At 42.0% G+C, this 19,318-nt stretch overlaps 2 protein-coding genes across 2 annotated transcripts in view; one reads left to right on the forward strand and one right to left on the reverse strand.

Annotated features, from left to right (window-relative positions):
• The window catches only part of CHCHD5 (coiled-coil-helix-coiled-coil-helix domain containing 5), a 51,445-nt gene that overhangs the window by 20,128 nt on the left and 11,999 nt on the right, over positions 1 to 19,318 (forward strand). The gene's annotated exons all lie outside the window — the stretch shown is intronic.
• The window catches only part of LOC117666593 (LIM homeobox transcription factor 1-alpha-like), a 94,725-nt gene that overhangs the window by 3,762 nt on the left and 71,645 nt on the right, over positions 1 to 19,318 (reverse strand). The window contains exons 4-7 of the mRNA XM_087886644.1: positions 7,357 to 7,589; positions 5,125 to 5,282; positions 2,252 to 2,329; positions 1,083 to 1,242 (exon numbers count right to left, since the gene is read on the reverse strand). Coding sequence (XP_087742770.1) covers positions 1,083 to 1,242; positions 2,252 to 2,329; positions 5,125 to 5,282; positions 7,357 to 7,589 — 629 coding nt within the window. The remainder of the gene's footprint in view (positions 1 to 1,082; positions 1,243 to 2,251; positions 2,330 to 5,124; positions 5,283 to 7,356; positions 7,590 to 19,318) is intronic.

Raw genomic sequence — 19,318 nt, forward strand, 5'->3', positions numbered from 1 at the left:
TACTTGGCAACTGGTTCATATTTATGTCGGTTGCACTCTCCCGGGGTCATGTGATCACCTTTTGTGACCTTCTGACAAGCAAAGTCAACGGGGAAGCCAGATTCACTTAACAACCATGTTACTAATTTAACAACTTCAGTGATTCACTTAACAAACACGGCGTGAAAAGTCGTAAAAAGGGGGCAAAGCTCACTTAACAAATTTCTTACTTAGCAATATAAATTCTATGCTTAATTCAGATATACTAGATACCTTGATCACAAATAGAATTGTGCAAAGGTTGTCTCACAGCTACATGTTTGAGTAGTTAAATAGTTGACACAGCTGCTCTGGTGAGCATGTTTTATTTTTCTCAGACAGACTGTGTGAAATTAGGGGTGAGAGCAGAGGCATTTTTCTAAGTAGACTCTGGAAGCTGGGGCTTTGTACATGTACATCTGAATACTAAGTGGGGCTGAAGCCCTGTAGATGCCAAAGGAAGCTTTGCAGGAATACCTGGGCTCTAGAACATCACATGCGATGGGCTGATTGGGACCACCTGTCTTTGGGATTTCTCTCTTCCCCAAATAATGTGATGAAATTTGCAATTTAAAACCCCTTCTCGGTGGCTTATAAAATGTTTATTTTAGGAGCAAATGTGTTAGCCTTTCCAAATAGCCCATACAAGAAGCATGACCTGGAGCCAACAGCACTGTCTTTATTGTAAGGTGATACATTAAACAGAATCTTGCAAAACTGAAGGCATTTCTCCACTCCTCTCTTTATACTCTCCAGAAAACTAGGAGAAAGTTTTCTTCTGAAATGCTTCCCGTGTTCCCCCCCCCACCATTGGATTCAGCTGGCTTTTATCAGACCCATGTTTAAAGTGCAGGTCTGTCTCCCACCTCCCATCACAAAGTATGTTTTAAAATGCAGGTGTTTTTTAAAAATAAATAAAATTCATTGAAAAATGCCTACTTGAAACAGATGAATTACAAAACTGAGGTGGTCCCAGTTTCTAAATGAACACATGAAAAGCCAGCATGGACCAGAAGAGGACCAACCTATCTCTAGGAAGTCTGCTATTCTTGAGATGTTCTTACCTTCGCTGTCCTCATTGCTCTGTCTGCTGCTGCGTCCATTTCCCCTCCCTGTCCCTAGACGGGGATTTCCCAGCTGCTCTTGCTCCTGTTGCTGCTGCTGTTGTTGCTGCTGCTGCCGGCGGGCTATCTTTTTCATCTGCAAAGAGGTGTTTGGATGCATCTGGGTGGGTGTACAACAAAGGGGGGAAGGAAGGAAGGACAGAATGTCCTCCAAAATTGGAAAAAGGGGGACTTTGGGAGACAAAGGGAGACTAATGGGGGTGGGGGACTTTGACCTGCCCCTACTTTATAGATCCATTACCTCCCAGGATTTAGGGCTTAGAATCAGAGGATTGGAAAGGGTCTTGGAGAACCTTTAGCCCAGGAAAGGGATCCTCACATCATCCAGATCAGGGGTCTCCAACCTTGGCAACTTTAAGACTTGTGGACTTCAACTCCCAGAGTTCCTCAGCCAGCTGGGAGTTGAAGTCCACAAGTCTTAAAGTTGCCAAGGTTGGAGACCCCTGATCCGGATGATCCAGGCTAAGTGTTGCCTGAAAACCTTCAGGGTGAGACCCCCTGTCAATCCAGGAGGTTGGCAGTTCTATCGCTTAATAGCTCTCATGATCAGGAAATCTTTTCTGATTACCATCACCAAACACCATCACTCTTTTTAAGGGCTACCTGATCAGCCAAAGAGTGCCCTGACATGCTGCTGTGCTGCTGGGCACACCAAGTCAAACTGCGGAAACTGGCAAGTGTTTTAATGGTCTGTTATTTTCATTTTGTGAGATGCCGCGAGTGCCATTGCTGAAGAACAGCTAAAAATGCCTTCAATATCAATGGAAGTTTTTTTTTTAAAAAAAATGTCTTTACAACAGGAAATAAAATGTTATCCCTTAGTGATTCCTCCCCAGATGAAATTGCTGTTAAACAAATAGGGTTGTAGGGTTGTTTATAAAGTTGGTACCCACAACCATAAATTCTGATTTTGTACTTGGCTAAAACACCCCTCCCCCCCCCCAAACTCTCATCAACAGTCGTGTTTGTTTTGGGATTTGTTCTGTTGAAGAATGTCTAGGTTTAGGAAATGAGTTAGCTCAAAGTTAGGGTAAGCAGAAGTTTGTCTCCCCTTGTTTGGCTGGAGATAAACTGTCATTCAATTGCAAAACTCAGAAATGATCACTCACCTTGGCTCTTTGGTTCTGGAACCAGACCTGCACTACACGGACAGTCAAACCAGTTTCAGCCGCTAATGTCTCCCTCACCTGCCCATCATGGAAAACAGAAAAGGAGTTGTTAAAAAGCTAAATTCATGTCACAATAAGGAAGCCCCCTGCATAAAGGGTGACTTTGGGTAGGTTGTGCTCTGTGACCCCTCACTTACGGGGTGATGCAGGGTTCAATTCACTCTCTTCTTTTGCTTACCATCTACATGAAACTGCTGGATGAGGTCATCCATCGTTTTAAAGTCATGATAGCCAATGATACATTTCAACCCTGTGCTGACCAAGTGATGCTGTTTAAAGTCCTGAGCCAATGCCTGGAAGCTATGCAGACTTGAATGGGGAAGTACAGGGCTTGGGCTCAATCCCAACAAGACTAAGTTGCTTGGTTTTTTTGACCTCTCTGGCTCCAGAGATTCCCCCATTTTTAGTCTTTAAGGGGGTCACGATTCTCCATGCGAGACTGGTGCGTACTCTGGCACCTGTCTTGAACTGCTGATGACAGCTGTAGCCAAGAGGGCCTTTAAATAGGTTCACCTTGTGTGCCAGGTGCACCCATTCCCAGATTGAGATGGTCTTCAGAAGCCACTCATATAAACACATTACAGTAATCCAATTAAAGGTAAAGGTAAAGGTTCCTCTCGCACATATGTGCTAGTTGTTCCGACTCTAGGGGTGGTGTTCATCTCCGTTTCAAAGCCAAAGAGCCAGCGCTGTCTGAAGATGTCTCTGAGGTCCTGTGGCCGGCATGACTAAACGCCAAAGGCATACGGAACGCTGTTACCTTCCCACCAAAGGTGGTCCCTATTTTTCTACTTGCATTTTTTACGTGCTTTTGAACTGCTAGGTTGGCAGAAGCTGGGACAAGTAACGGGAGCTCACCCCATTACGTGGCACTGGGGATTTGAACTGCTGAACTGCCGACCTTTCGATCGACAAGCTCAGCGTCTTAGCCATTGAGCCACCACATCCCTATAGTAATCCAATTAAGAGGTGACAAATTGTAATGTGTTTTCATTGAGATGCCTTGGAAGACCAACAAGATGTTACAGTTGATTCAGAAGGCAGCTGTATGTATATGTTCTTGCTGCTTTTCAAGCACCTTTGGTTGCCAATTGGCTTCTGAGTACAATTCAAGGTGCTGATTATAACTTCTAAAGCCCTGCATGGCATACGGTCTGGTTACTTGAAGGACCATCTGCTTCTGTATGTTTTTACTGTATCTATCCAGCCAGATCAGCAAGAGTTGGTATACTCCATGCCTTGTTGATTAAGCTGTGTCATTTTATAGGGGTTAGGAAGTGGCCTTCTTGGTGATGGCTCCTATTCTGTGAAATGATATCTCCAGAGAGTCAAACTTGCTTCTTCTCTTCTGATTTTCTGCAAATTGCTTGGGACTTGGTTGTTACCCCAAGCCTTGCCCTAGAATGGGGGTCAAGCCCCTTTTCGTGATCATTAGCTGCTTGGCTTTGCGGGATTTGGGATTCCTGGACATCCATCTTCTTTTCCTCTTGATAAATTTTGATCTCTTTTAATTTTTTATTTGAGCCATCAATCGGGTGGCCTCAACATTGAAATAATAAATAAAATAAATGTGGCATCTTTCAATGTATTATCAGAGATCTAGCAAATATGTGAGCGCAGCAGGGTTTCTTCCAAGGGAAGAGAGACCCAGAGCTTAGGTGATATTTAAGACAGGAGCAGGCAAGGGTTGGGTTTTTTTGTATCTGGCAGCTAAAATACTAGCATCTGAATGTGATAAAGGAGACATTGGACTATCCCATAACATTACTAGAGATGGAGGAAGTAAAACTCATCATCCCTTTTTGGCAGTTGGTCATTGGGTTAAGTAAAATAGATGCTTAAGATAAGTGGAGGAAAGGAAAACAGAATGTGGTGTCTGATTGGGGTATGCAGGGGAGGTATGGGAAGACGGATGAAGTGGTAGATTGCTTGCATTCTAGTAAAGCAAGTAAAGGGTAAAGGTTGAACTGGCCACTCTCTTAAAATAGGCAGGAACGGAAAGAATTTAGGAAGGGAGCAATAAGTCGACATGATTTTTTTTTAAAAAAAAAGAGGGAAAGAAATTGAAAGGAGATAACCAGTATACTGCAACAGCAATAGCACTTAGACTTCTATACCGCTTCACAGTGTTTTACAGCCCTCTCTAGGCGGTTTACAGAGTCAGCCTATTGCCCCCAACAATCTGGGTCCTCATTTTACCGACCTCGGAAGGATGGAAGGCTGAGTCAATCTTGAGCCAGTCAGAATCGAACTGTTGGCAGCCAGCAGTCAGCAGAAGTAGCCTGCAGTACTGCATTCTATCTAATCACTGCACCACCACGGCTCTTAAAACAGAAACAGTGGTGAATCTGAGGAGGCGTTCTTGATGTCCTCTTTGAGAAGAAACATGTTATGGAGGAAAATCTTTTTTCTCTTGAGAACCATGTTCCCTTGGGTGTAACTGTGTTACGGATTGAATGGTGGGTGAATGGGGTTGATTCAGGAGTAGGTGAGACCAGAGACTAGGACAATCATACCTGGGCCAGGAGACCACTGGATGGCAACAACATATTAATATTTTCTGCATCTTTTTATTAACATTTAGTGGTCATCTGCACTTTGTGACTAAAGCCTAAAGTATGTGAGAATTACTTTCCTTGACATCCTGTTTTTTTCTTTCTCCCAAGCAAATAGGCTACAGAAAAGGTTCTGCTAGCTATTGTTAAAAACCGTGGCTTCAAAATTAGAGCGCTTATGTTCTTAGGACCGCAGGTCACGCATCCCTCCACTCTGTGTTGGGGTAGCATCACTTTAAAGAAAGAAAGAAACTCAACCTTTCGGCAGGGCTTTGAGGAGACTTCAAAGGAGGCCTTGAATGCCCGTCGCTGCTGCGTGGTAAGGATGGTGCGTGGGCGTTTGGAGCGCTTGTGATCCTTGCCTTCCTCGCCTCCTTTGCCATGTGGGTGGCTCCCATCCTCATCTTCACTCTTCACTATGAAAGAAAACATGGATTATGAAGGATTCCCTGGCTTATTTCCCTAAAAACATAAGACACCCAAGGATGGTTTAGCCATCCTTTCATTCACCAAACAACTTGCCTTTTCTGAATGGATGTTACCAAACAACATTTCTCCAAGCGGATTCTGTTAGGGACAATATACAATAGACTCTAACCCTAACTCTGGTCTTGCCACAAAATGGATAGTCTTGAATGTAGAAATTGAGAGAATGACTTTCCCTGATTGAAATTTTTTAAAATGTAAAAAGATGCCAGGGACAAAAGCTTCATTAGTCGCACATCTGTGCATCCCAGCATCAGGACCTGGCATGGTTTGGCATGCATCCCAAAAGAGGCTAAGGGTCAATTTTGGGATCTGCTGTTGCTGCTGCTTTTCTTCCTTCTTCCTGTCTTTGCTGCTATAAACATGTGAACAAGTGGCAAAAGTCATGAGAGTGGAATGCACCTTTAACTTACTTTGCTTTAATACTTACATAAATTAGACCTAAAAAGACAAGGAGGAGATGGGCCTATTCCAGAAACAGATGCCAGAAACATGGAAAATGACTTGGCCAAACACTCCAAACCCCCCACCCCATTGTTAAAGGAATAAAGACAAAGCCAGGAAAGGAGCTAAACATTCTTCACATGCATTCCACTTCTCTTGCAACTTCTTCCACATGAGAATGAAAGAACAGAAACGCCTCTCATATGGAAATGAAGATTTGTATGTTTGCTGTTAATGTGTATGCCTAAAGGATTTTTAACATGCATGCTTCATGTTGTTCAAATCCAGTTAGTTACTAAGATGCACAGTTTATAATTAGATGGGGTTTTTAGCAAGCCCTCACATGTGGATTCCATATGTGCTCCTTCCCACCTCCCCGAGACCATTATAGCCACTTCCTCGTCTCTTCTCTAACTGGGATTTTGTATTACAGGAAAGCAGAGCCGGTTCACTGATTCTAGGCATTTTCCCTAACCAAAAATGAGAAATTGGCATGGGTCAAAAACGGGCCCTCTGAAAAGATGTAGGTCTTAGCAGGTGCCCAACCACAATAACTCTGATGCTTGGCTCAGATCCAGATGTTCTAAAGCATGATGGTCCTTAGATAGTTTGGCTCTTAACATCCCCAGAATACAGATGATGACCGTAATATCCAGGGCAACTGGAGAAAGATGTATGGGGAAAGGAGTTACAGACTTGTCCTTCTCATAACTGTGTAGCAACTTTGACATGTGCAGCCTTTTTCACTCTTACACCTTTCCAGCATATCCTACTGCTCTTTCCATCCCTGGATGGCTAACCTTTTTGCCATCGCGTGCCAAAAAGCATGGGGAGTGTGGGTGGGGGTCACGCATGCGTGTGCCCACATCCATAATGCAATACCCCCTGCATACCCCGCCCCTATGCATGGTGCATGACCCCCTCCCCCCACGCTCCCCCTATGCATGTGCGTGTGACTCCCTGTTTTGCCACACAGGGGCGCATGTGTGTGCATCTCCTGCATGTGCGCTGCCCCTGCGCCAGAGAACCAAAAATCAGCTGACCAGTGGGAGGTGCGCACGCATGCGCGGTGGAGCTGAGATGGGCGACGGCTCACATGCCTGCAGAGAGGGCTTGTGCATGCCACCTGTGGTACACATGCCATAGGTTCGCCATCATGGGTATAGGAAATCTATCCAGCTATATTTTAATCAGCCCTTTTAGCATTAACTAGGGAGATAGAATTCAAGGAAAGAAGGTGGAATTCTTCAGACTGGGCATAACAGTAGGAATTTGGATACAGTGAATCTTAATATTTGGCTTCTTTGGAAGTGGAACTCCTGAATCAATGGGGATTTTCTCCTGCAACACTGTGTATTCAGGATTGTGCAAGTTTTTTGATTGGAAATAAGAAACCAGCTAACAGGATTGGATATTCATTTGTCCACAGAGGGTTTAGTGGCCTCAGATGCCTGGGAGCTGGTTATGGGACGCAGGGTGATGAAAAGGGTCTCTCTGCGCATGTTGAGGGTCATTCTTTTAACTCTACTGAGCAGAACCCTGTGGTCCCTCCTCTCTCACCTGACTCAGTGGGTGCAGGGCTGATGGCGCTTAGCATTTCTCTCTCCTTCTCATAGTCGCTGCGGCAAAGCAGCTGCCCTTCCTTCAGCACAAACTCATCTCCGCGCTGCAACCGCCGCTCACACTCACAGCAGGAGAAGCAGTGGACGTGGTAGACGTTCTCCAGCACCCGCATGATGAATTCAGAAGGAGCCACAGCTTTGAGGCAGCCGCTGCATTTGGTCTGGAAGAGCCTGACCGAAAGGAGGAGTGGGGGGGGGGGAGAGAAGAGAGAATTGGGGCAAAGCAATAAAGACGATAAGGCATGAAGCTGATGAAGCAACCTAAGTTGCTACAGTACATTGCGTTCCCTTCTGCAGACTTTTAGATTTCTAGTTTGCATGCTTGTATTGATACATCAGCTGCATTAAAGTTAAAGCTCTTTTTTTTTCCAATTTACACAAGCTTTCCCATCTGATTGTCAATGGGCCCTACTACACAAACAGGCAACCTACAGCCCATAGGAAACACACGATCTCCCATTTGGTGGCAAAATCTTGAAATACTGTATTGTTTCACAACTTCAGTGCAATTGCATGTTTTACTTTAACTCTGGGATAGAGAGGGGATTCTCTCTCAGTTGCTCATGGCTCAGTTCAATTCATTCCACCGTTAAGCTCAGTCAGTTCATTCCACTATTCAGCTATATTAATTTGGCAAAACTTCTACAACCTCAGTTAATTTAAAAACACCTAGATTGTACTGTAACATAAAAAGTACAAGGATTATTGTTAGTAGGTATGTAAAATATTGAGGCAGCTTATGCCTAAGAAAGGAGATGTAATATCTCAGCCTGAAGTCAGTTAATGGGGCAAATTTAGAAGTGAGAACAATTTTAAGGAACCATCCCTCAAATGTACTGTAATTCCTTCACTTTTAAAAATTGAACACATGTCCAGCTAGGTGGCAGCATCTAGTCTACTGTAGCTGATCTTGAAAAGCATAGGAAGATTGGACCAGGTTACTAGAGCTTGGATGAGAGACCACTAAGAAGCAAGAGAGCTGAAGGCTACAATGGGAAGACGAAGAAAGCAATAGAAATCTCCTCCTACCCTATCATCCTGAAAGGTTCCTGGAACATTTTCTTGCATTCACTTATAGTTCAGGATATCTGTAAAATTATTTAAAATTTGTTCCCTTCTTTTGCAGCCAGAAAAGAATAAATTTATGTTTGAACTAGAATCAGCAGTAACAGCAACAACAAATGATGTTGAAACTTGCCGTTTGAATAACCAAGACTTAGTTTTACTAAACTAAAATGGGTTTAAACCATTGTGGCAATTAATTGAAGAAACACTGCATTATTATTCAGCAGCTTTGGATCAGATGGGATGTGGATATATATATATATATATATATATATATATATATATATATATATATATATATATATATATATATATATTTATAAAAAAAGTGAAATCAAAGCAATGTTGAATAGAAAGAAGTATGGTATGCCTCGTTGAAAAAAAAATTAAAATAAAACAGAGAAAACCCATAATTGATAAAATGTGCTTTTCCAAAGTATTTTCCCGATTGTATTTTATTTCTTCTTCCTGCAAATTTAAAGACTTTAACACCCCTCCCCTCCCAGTTTTGGCATCGGAGAATTCCTGAAAAACCTGCCTGTTTCTCTAATTCCAAACGGTTTGTAAACCGATTCTGTCCATAACTCCACCTGTCAGTTTGAGAGTCATTCCTTCCCTGTCATAAATAACAAACAGCACTACCCTGGATCCATGACCCTAAAATTTTCTTTTAATGTCTTCGCCTCCTGGCATAGCAAGGCATTTGAATAGACAAATCAATAACTCCAGCCAAGACGTTTGCAGCAGATGGTTCTGATGAAGTAATTTGGGAGCTAAACAAACGCGAGTGGGGCGGCTCACCGAGCTGACAGCTTCTCTTTAGCCACTTGACAAGAGAAAGTAATAAAATGAGGATTAATTAGCCTGTTGTTTAAACACACAGGATCCTCCCAGCCAGCGGGGAAACTCATAAACCGGGATTGAGAACAAGACGTGGGTTAATCCTCCTAGCAAACTCTTGCTGAGCGCGGAATGGGGAGGATTTACCAGGGAGGGCTCATCCCTGCCTAATGCTCTCCGCTTGGATTTATACTTCTGCTTGAATAGGCTGGGGCTGTTCCGACGGCCAGAGAGAGAGAGAGAGAGAGACGAGACAAGATGCCTGCTCGTTTCTTTCTTGGATTTATTGCGGCTGAGAAAGGAGGAGGCACATAGGTGTGAGGCGGGCAGACAGGCAAACAGAAACAGCCAGAGCAAATTAAAAAGCACTTTTGGAAAAAGAGCGTCGGCCAGGGTGATCGGGGTTCAAATTCCCACACAGCCAACAGAGATGGTCACAGGCCATCTCTCCACCTCGCTGAGTTATTCTGAGAATGAAGTGGAGAGGGGAGAGAAAACCACATACCCATCCCTGAACATCTGGGGAGGAAAAAGCAGAATAGAAATATAATAAATGCATGTGGAAGAGGAGATAAAATAAACTTTTGGTGGAAAAGAGAAAGTGGGTGCATTTTGAAACGGGGGTTTTGATCTCGGTATATTATTTCAAAATCTGGCTTCAGAACCCAGTACTTTTCCCAGGGGAAATGCTGCAGTAATTTAATTTAAAAAAAAAAACAACCCTTGCTCTTATTCTGTTATTATTTTATTTTACTACTTATTTTGTTTTGTATGTTTTACATAACATTTGAATACATGCTTTTATCAATATCTAATTGTTTGAATTTAATTCTAAACTGTTTTATGATTTTTTTTTTACAACAACAGCATGTACAGATGTTTTAATCACAGATAAAGCTGGGTATAAAAGTAGACAATGCGCTCTTAGAACTAAGTCAAATCTGTTCCTCAGAATGTTACCCCTATTGCATGTCAATTGTCAGATGTTGGCATAAATATTAGTTTGCAAGTAGTCAGAGGTAGCAGATAAATGTTACCAGCTATTGTATGTTGGCACTGGTGAATTCCTAAAGGTCATATGTACAGTTTCAGAGTAGAAAAGTTGATTCAGAGCATGAATGTGATTTAAGAACGTGCAAACGAATATAACATCCATGTCCACACTAAATCATCCTTTCCTCTTTGCAATTGCAGTCCTGCATAAATGTAGCCAATACAAACTATCAGAACTTTATAAAAATGTTTGGAGGACAATGTTGAGAATTATGTAGATATATCTTTCAACTCTGAAGGATGGGCAGCTATATAAATGCTGTAGAAAAGAAGCACTAACATGTAAGCATTCCTTTGCAGTGAACTTTGGATGCAACGGTGATGACAAATTTTGTTCAAAAATAAAATTGTCCAGACAATAATCTCAGAGTTTTAGTGGCAGAGAAATTCTTTGAAGTTAGTACCAACTTCCAGGCTCAATGTCAGTGATTTATTTCGGTGTCTAAGCTAATCTCTTGTTTTTCCAACCATATCTCCTGGGCATCTGCCAACTGCCTTCTCCATCAAGTTTGCTAGCGAAAGATGAAAACATTAAACTGGTGGGTGGAACATGTGGCCTTTTAGATGTGGATGAAATATAAATAACAGTAGCATCGGCCAATATGAAAAGAATGCTGGGAAATGTAGTTCAGCAACATTCAGAGTGTTATGGATACACCCATTTTTGAACATAACATAACTGAATGATTGGAAAAATATGTGTGGGTTATGCCCCTTAGAGATACTATTGATGAAATTCCACTTTGCCATGATTGAGATAAAGTAATCCCGACTCCCAATAGCTCAGAAACTCTTGCAACAAAACAAAAACAAATCACTCTTATCTTTCAACCAGTACCCTCAAGCCAAAATCACACAATTTTCTCTTTTCTCCTCAGCAATAACCAGTCATTTAAAAACAGTATATTTTACTTTGGTAGGTAAAGTTAACCTCAATATATCGGTTTGGGCAGCCTACCACTTTTGGCTTCGGAATTAACTGGCATCCATATCTTCATCAATTGTTTTCAAAAAGTTAATTGCTCCAAATGGAAACATATTTTTAATGAGATTTTTTACATATTTTCGATACCCACTTTGTACTCAAGCTGCACCTGGTTTAGCCTTTTTAAATATGTAAGACGCCTGAACTGCTAGGTCCACTTTTGTTGATAGATGTAACAGAGACAGTCTTTAGAAGTTCATTATAACGTGCCTTTTGAGGAATACATGGGAAATCATTATTAGTGTCTTTTTCTGCATTCAATGTTCATGATGTACAGAGAAAAAAGGTATGCTATTCCAAGAAATCAAGAATATACAGCAGATTGTTTCCAGTGAGACATTGTTTTTCTTACCCATGGAGGCTTGTTTGGTCAACCTTTTTTTTTTTTTAATGAAGCTCACATCCATAATTAGTTATTTCTGCCAATTAGGTAAAATGAGAAAATGCTTCAGGTCAGAAGAACATTGACCCTAGCAGACTCTAAGTAAGGAGTGAATATCCAGTTTTGGAACTTAAACATTTGGTATAGGAGGGAACCAGTTGAAACAGAATATTTTTTCTGCTCTGCTTTTTTTGTTTTTAATTTCCCCCCCCCCCAAGGAATAGTTTGTGAAAAGTAGCATTTCATAATTTGAAAAGGTAGAGATCATTCTCTACCTTTCTCATCACATCCATGGATTACACCTGTTTTCTCCTTTCCTCAGTTGATACCTTTATAGATGTGTTGAACTAAAATTAGTAGAAGTTGCAACTAATATCCATATTGACTGAGGAATTTTGGGAACTGTACCCCACATGTGCATGGAGGAAAACAGGTTGGAGAACACTACTTGAGATGCTTAACTTAAACCTAAATATACTCTTCAAATCAGAAAGTTTAATATTATGGTATCAAAGCTACAAATAAAGAGTATATAATTCTCTGATTACCTCTTAAACTGGGCTTGCTTCCTGTATTTAAGCATAATTAAGGCTACCAGATCTGGACATAGAATTTACTTTCTTCAATTCTTTGTCATCATGTAGCCCATGCAACTATTTCTCTGGAGTTCAACAACCCAAATCTGGTTGCAAAAGTGGGGTAGGGGCAGGGAGGACAAATGGCAATGTGATGAAACTGCAGGAATGAAGCCAAAGGAAGAATATGCCAACTGTTATTTAGATATAAATATTGTTCTTACTGATTGATTTCAATTTCTATAGTTGCCCCTCTCCCATACGTGACTCTCGGTGGCTCACAAGTCAAAGTAACAAACAACAACAAAAAAAAACACCCTCCAACCCCTGTATAAATAAACATGTAAAAAATTAAAACAGCTAAAACAAATTAAGCCGAAACATAACACTGATTAAAATACAGTTATGATAACCAGCTTGGAGTAGTGGTTGAAGCAGAAGGCTAGAAATCAGGAGACTGTGAGGTCTAGTTCTGCTTTAAGAACAAAGCCAGGTGATTGATTTTGGGTCAATCAGTCACTCTCAGCGGTAGGAAGAAGGCAAGGGCAAATCAGTTTTGTAATACTGGCAAGAAAATTGTAGGGGCTTGGCAGTCGTCAAGAGGCAACAATAACTAAAAAAATATCTCTCTCTCACTCTCTCTCTCTCTCTCACACACACACACAAACACACACAAGAGAGAGAGAGAGAGAGAGAGAGAGAGAGAGAGAGAGAGAGAGAGAGAGAGAGAAATAAAATTTTCTGCTACATATGCCTAAGCCATCTGAACTGCAAAATCCAAGCGATCACTAGATGGCAGTAATAAGATATATAAAACTGTTTACTGCCACTTAGTAATCCATATTTTTGCAGGCATGATTTCATGGTACTATGTACTATACAAAAATCTTGGCCCATCTCTCCCTCAGCTATTGACTATGGAAATGTTCCCAACATAGAAGAAATCATATGGTACACATACACGGTTGTTTCAGCTTTCTTGTACATCGTCCAGAGTTTTCTTCAGTGAGATACATGGCTACATAAATTAGGTAAAATAACTAATTAATTAAATATTATATGTAAATATATATATATAGGGTTTTTTTTAAAAAAAATCTGTCTCCATTTCAGAAAGCTGCCACCAGAGAATCAGCAAATTCTAGAACAGCTTTAATGATAACTCAGAAGAAAAAGAGAGGAAGGAAAGGAAAGGATGAATCACAATGCCACTCAGCTACTACTCTGACTGCTTCAAAATCAGTGCAATATCTTCTTGACTGTACAGTAAGTTGAGGTAGTTCTCAACTTACAATCATTCACTTAGTGACTGATATTAAAACAGCACTGAAAAAGTGCATGACCGAGCTTTGATAGCATCCCTATGACCACGTGATTAAAACTTAGGTGCTTGGCAACCGGCATGCATTTACTATGGTTGCAGCATCCCAGGGTCACTATTTATGTTCTGCCCCAGCTACGGATCCCAAAGAACACAGCACACAAAGTTTGTACAAAACTTATTTTACTAAAATAACTCAGTCTTTTTCAAAACAATGGCTGTTAATAAACTTTCTTAACAGCCTACAAGAAACCAAAGATAAAGTAATCACAATCTTACTAAGGTTAGCAGAAAGCCCAGAAGCAATTTGCAGAGAATCCAGATGCGAAGTAGAGTGAACTAAAGTTGTTCCCTACAAATTGCTTCAGTCGGCGTTCCTCCTTAAATAGGCTAAGGGAGTGGCCAATTAGCCCCATGCCTTACTCTCAAGGAGACCTCCTCCTGAGTAGCCACTCCTGTCTTTTGGCAGCTCTGCGTGCCCGTGCATCGAGAAGAGGCTCCTCCTCTTTGTCCTCTTCACTTAAAGGAGCTTCTGGAGGTTCTGAAGGCTCTGACTGAATCCCTGCCTCTGGCACCACATCTTCTCCAGCCTCCTCATTGTCCGACTCGAGTGCCAGATGCACAGGCTGCTGGCGCAGCACCTTACCAGCCTCCTTGTTGTCAGAATCAGCTACAATCCGCACAAGCCGCTGACGGGCCACAACAATTTATAACCTTCTCAGCTAGTTTCTGAAAGCAAAGTCAATAGGGCAGGGGTGTCAAACTCAAGGCCCGGGGGCCGGATCCTGCCCATGTGGTACTTAGATCTGGTCTATGGGGCCACCCTGGAAACAGCGAAGGACTGGCTTGCAGTGTTTCTGACAGTGAAAGCGGAGCTTGGGAGGGCCGCATGTGGTCCTTCTGAGCTCCGTTTTCACTGGCAGAGGGTTGCAGGAGGCTGTGGCAGGCGAAAACGGAGCTCAGGAGCCTGTTTTCACTGGCAGAGCACTCGGGCCGCCACAGGCACCCTCGACACAAGTAACGTCAATCTGGCCATGCCAACCCTGGCCACGCCTCCCCACATGCCTGAGGTCAAACTCAACCCTGATGCGGCCCTCAATGAAATCCAGTTTGACACCTCTGCAATAGGGGAAGCTAGATTTGCTTAGCGATTGATTCACTAAACAACTGCAGTGATTCTCTGAACAACTATGGCAAAAAGGTCATAAAATGGCGCACAACTCCCTCAACAACCACCGTGCTTAGCAACAGAAAATTTTGGGCTCCACTATGGCCATAAATTAAGAACTACCCATATTCATTTTGGGAAGCTTTACAAAGTCAATGGTTACAGAGAGAGTTCAACATTAGTTTGCCACCCATTCCTCTGCCTATTTTCTGGGCATACAGCAGTGATGTAATTCAATTTTTTTTACTACTGATTCTGTGGGCGTGACTTGGTGGGCGTGGCATGGCTTGGTGGGCGTGGCAGGGGAAGGATACTGCAAAATCCCCATTCCCTCCCCACTCCTGGGGGAAGGATATTGCAAAATCTCCATTCCCACCCCACTCTGGGGCCAGCTTTCAAAATTTCCGCTACCGGTTCTCCAGAACCTGCTGGATTTCACCCCTGGCATACAGCATGCACAAGCAAACACCCACCCAGCATACTGGCATAAGATAGAAACAGGAGAGATTTAAAGGCCTCCTTGCTTTCCAGAACTTTGAAGTGATCCATTTGAGCTTTGGGCATGGCCTGCATTCCTTCAGTTCAATCACATGCTGCAGTCCCATTGGTCTGCCAAGGAGAGAGGTTTTATTTCAACCACCCAATCAGGAAGCTTACCATACTTGGGCTGCAAAGAGCCAAATGATCCCACAGCAGACAGAAAGAGAAAGTGTGACGGCTTTGTTGCCACCTGCTTGGGAGACCACCTACTATTGACTCTTTACCCTTGCCAGACCCTTTCTACTTTGTGAAAATCAGAACCATTATTGACATCTTCCAGATGGGAATGGGTGGAAGGTTGGGCATTTCACTTCCCTGAGTGTTGAATGAAGCTTATTGGCTTTGGGGATTGGGGTTGGTCACTTATGCATATCTTCCCTGCTTAAGAACCCCGCTGCCATCTTTGGGAAAGTTATCTAATAAAGGAGAATATTTGTAGCTCAGGGTTGAAATGAAGGGGACCTTGGTGTTCCCTGAGCTTGGTTTACTTGTAGATGTTTCATTACCCGAATTAGGTAACATCATCAGTGCAGAGGTGGGTTTCAGTAGGTTCTGGAGAACCGGTAGCAGAAATTTTGAGTAATTCAGAGAAGCGGTAAATACCACCTCTGCCTCACGAGTCCCAGCTGTTTGGGAGGAAATGGGGATTTTGCAGTAACCTTCCCCTGGAGTGGGGAGGGAATGGAGATTTTACAGTATCCTTCCCCTGCCACACCTATCAAGCCACGCCTACCAAGCCACGCCCACAGAACCGGTAGTAAAAAAATTTGAATTCCACCACTGCATCAATGCTGTTCATGATATTACCTAGCTGAAATGTTACTTACATAGGATTGACGATGTTTTGGTAATGAAACATCTGCAAGAAAACAACCAAGCTCAGAGAGTACCAGGGAAGTTATCTCACTTCACAGTTGAAGTTTGCCCAGAAATCAGCCCGTCCACGACTTGTTCTTTCCCTTGTACGAATGAGGTCCTGTAGTTATCTTTGTGGGACTAAAAAACCTCGGCATTCGCTAGAAATCTCCCCTGAATTTACATCTTATGGGATTGATGGCGGTGACAGGGTGACCTGCATCTATCCATAACTCAATAATGCTTTCCCCCTTAAGCCTCGAAAACAAATCCGCTCCTCTTTGCACTAATTGAAGAAAACAGCCAGCGAGTGTCTCATAAACACAGTGTCAGCTCGCATTACGCAAAATTAAAATTCTCAGCTCCAGGAATTCCTAAAGAGGCTGCTTTTTTAATATCGTCCGAATCCGTTTAAGCCTGGGTAATATTGTTTAGGTTGCTATGGGAACCGGCGGCTGCTCTGTTAGCCACCAGTGGATTGAAAACTGGTATATTATTGGGGCCGGATTGACAGACACGATAAGTTAGGGAGTCTGTGTATTACCTGTGAGATGGAACAACTGCCATTTCTGGATATCCAGACTTTGTGGGGCTGTTAAAACGTTGCTTTTCTATGATTACTGGAAGTGGCGTTACAACCTGGGATCCACATAAGTTTCTACTGGATTATCTAGCAAGGGTTGTTCTATGTGCCCCAAATACTCTGATTTAGTCCCAGGTCAATTCCAGTGAAGAATTAGTAATCACGTGATTCATGGTTTTCCTTTTGTGACTGCTGCTTATGTTACTGCTTGCTGCTGGATTTGGACAAAAGGTGTTAACAGTTCCTGGGGAACTTCAACACAGCTTCTTTTCCCACAGGAGAGGAAGAAGGATTTGATTTCTAAGTTGCTATAAAGAAAGAAAGAAGGAAAGAGAGAGAGAGAGAAAGAAAGAGAGAGAGAAAGAAAGAAAAATGGAAGAAAGAAAGCAGAGGTGGGTTTCAACCGGTGTAACAACCTTTGCATGTGCCATCAGTGCTACTGGCTCGCGCGAACTGGGGCAAACCGGTAGAAACCCACCACTGAAAGGAAGGAAGGAAGGAAGGAAGGAAGGAAGGAAGGAAGGAAGGAAGGAAGGAAGGAAGGAAGGAAGGTGCTGTAATGGTTAAACTCATAACCATGTGTGCCCGGTTTGCACTGCCTTCCATGCATGTGCCCATCCTTCCGTGCATGCGTTTTGTTCACATGCGTGCCTTCCACACATGTGTCCAGCCTCAAAAACGTGCCTAAACAGGATGTCATAGAACCGGGGTGGGTCCACCCGCAATTTCAGCTACCGGTTCTGGAAAACCGGTCTGAACCGGCTGAATACCACCTCTGCTTTGAACCAATCATCATAACTCAGCTTTACCTTCCTCAAAGGATTTTTCTAGGATAAAATTAAATGGGAAACTACTATGTATTAGGGCTGTAGAAACCTTGGATTTAAAAGAAAAAGGGTGCTTTAGAATGGAAACAGATCTTTCCAGCTCTTTCCAGATATGTTTGGCAGCTCTTTAAAGTGGCTGCATCTTTTCACCACCAGCATCCAGAGAACAAAAGCAGTCAACTCTCCAAGTTGAGCTTGACTTCTGGTGACTTCCAAGTTGAGCTTGACTTCTGGTGACTTCCTGGATAGATCTATATAATTTTCTTGGCAATGCAATTTGCTGGTACTTCTCTAAGATACTTTTCAACTTCCCAATCCAGCCAGGGATAGAATGAATAGTTATGAGAGAAAAATTACAGTTAACAATGATGACACTAGGAAATTGTGAGAGGTTCTTGCTTCTGCTGTTGTTATTATTATTTAAGTGATTTATATTGCCACTCAAGTTGTACACAGTAGCACTAGGTGACTTTACCTAGGCTAAAAACATAACAACAAGAGAACCAATAACAAAATACACAGAACTTACCACAATGCAGCATAAACAAAACCAACATATTCCCATTCTAAAACCATTCTATGCTTTAAACATTTATATAGAATCCTTTATGAGAAGTGAATTGACTGCTCTGTTTGAAATGCTTCCCAGCTTTCCAGCATTTATATGGTTTTTATCCTGCACAGATCCCTTTCTGTAAAGTAATCTCCCTACCCAATCTGAAACTCTTTCCACATTCCATACATTTATACTATTTTCCTCTTTGTTGGAGCCTTTTATAAGAGGTAATGAAAACACATTGTTAATCTGCTTCCATGCTGATCTGAAATGACCAAATTTATAAGCAGAATATTTCCAATGAAAAGCACAGGCACCCTTACGACTTAATTTGCACTTTCCTTGTCCACAGCTTGGTGCAAAAATGACAGGACAACATGACAGACACAGGGCATCACTGGCACTGATGACATTGTTGTCATAAAATAGTATATGAAAATAAAGAAACAAAGTTGCTGTCATGGACAACTTAATTGGAATTCACTAGATTTTATCTTGAGCTTAAATTTCATGCTAATGAATATAGATTCCCAACTATTGATTTGTGGAAAGATCTAACACTTTTGCCAATATTTTCATATATTTCTCACATTAACATAATCAATTTTCCCCATAGATAAATTGACCATGGTTTACTCAATGAGCTTTCTAAATTGACAAGAAATTAACTGCAGGAGCTGGATTTGCAAAGCAATCTAGGCTAAAATATAGTTTAGTTAGTTTCTAATACTTTAGTTTAACTACCTATAATACTTTTTATCATGAGAATAAGAAGTCACATTCAACTGAAAATTCGGATTATATGTGGTGTTGAATAAGAAGGTGGCTTTTGGGGAGCTTAATCTTGTGTGCGAATCCTGTAGTTTGCGTGAAAAATCATCATGGCATACGAAGCTGGTCAATTGCAGCTTATTGAATAACTTTTTGAGCTACTATGTTAACTTTGAGACATAGCAGAAGGAGCCATTTCCTCATCTGTGTTGGAATACAATTCATCCTCCAACTGTGGAATGAGGGAGAGGAAAATCCTGGCCTCTGGATGTGAATGGGCCATGATGCTCTGGACAGCAGTATTATTTTAAATATCCAGTCTATGATTCACTCTACATGAGATATTGCCTTTCGTTTAAATCAGGGGTCTCCAACCTTG

Source organism: Pantherophis guttatus, chromosome 2 (genome assembly GCF_059756535.1).
Source record: "Pantherophis guttatus breed Tessera chromosome 2, ASM5975653v1, whole genome shotgun sequence".
In the NCBI taxonomy this organism is placed as follows: Eukaryota; Metazoa; Chordata; class Lepidosauria; order Squamata; family Colubridae; genus Pantherophis; species Pantherophis guttatus.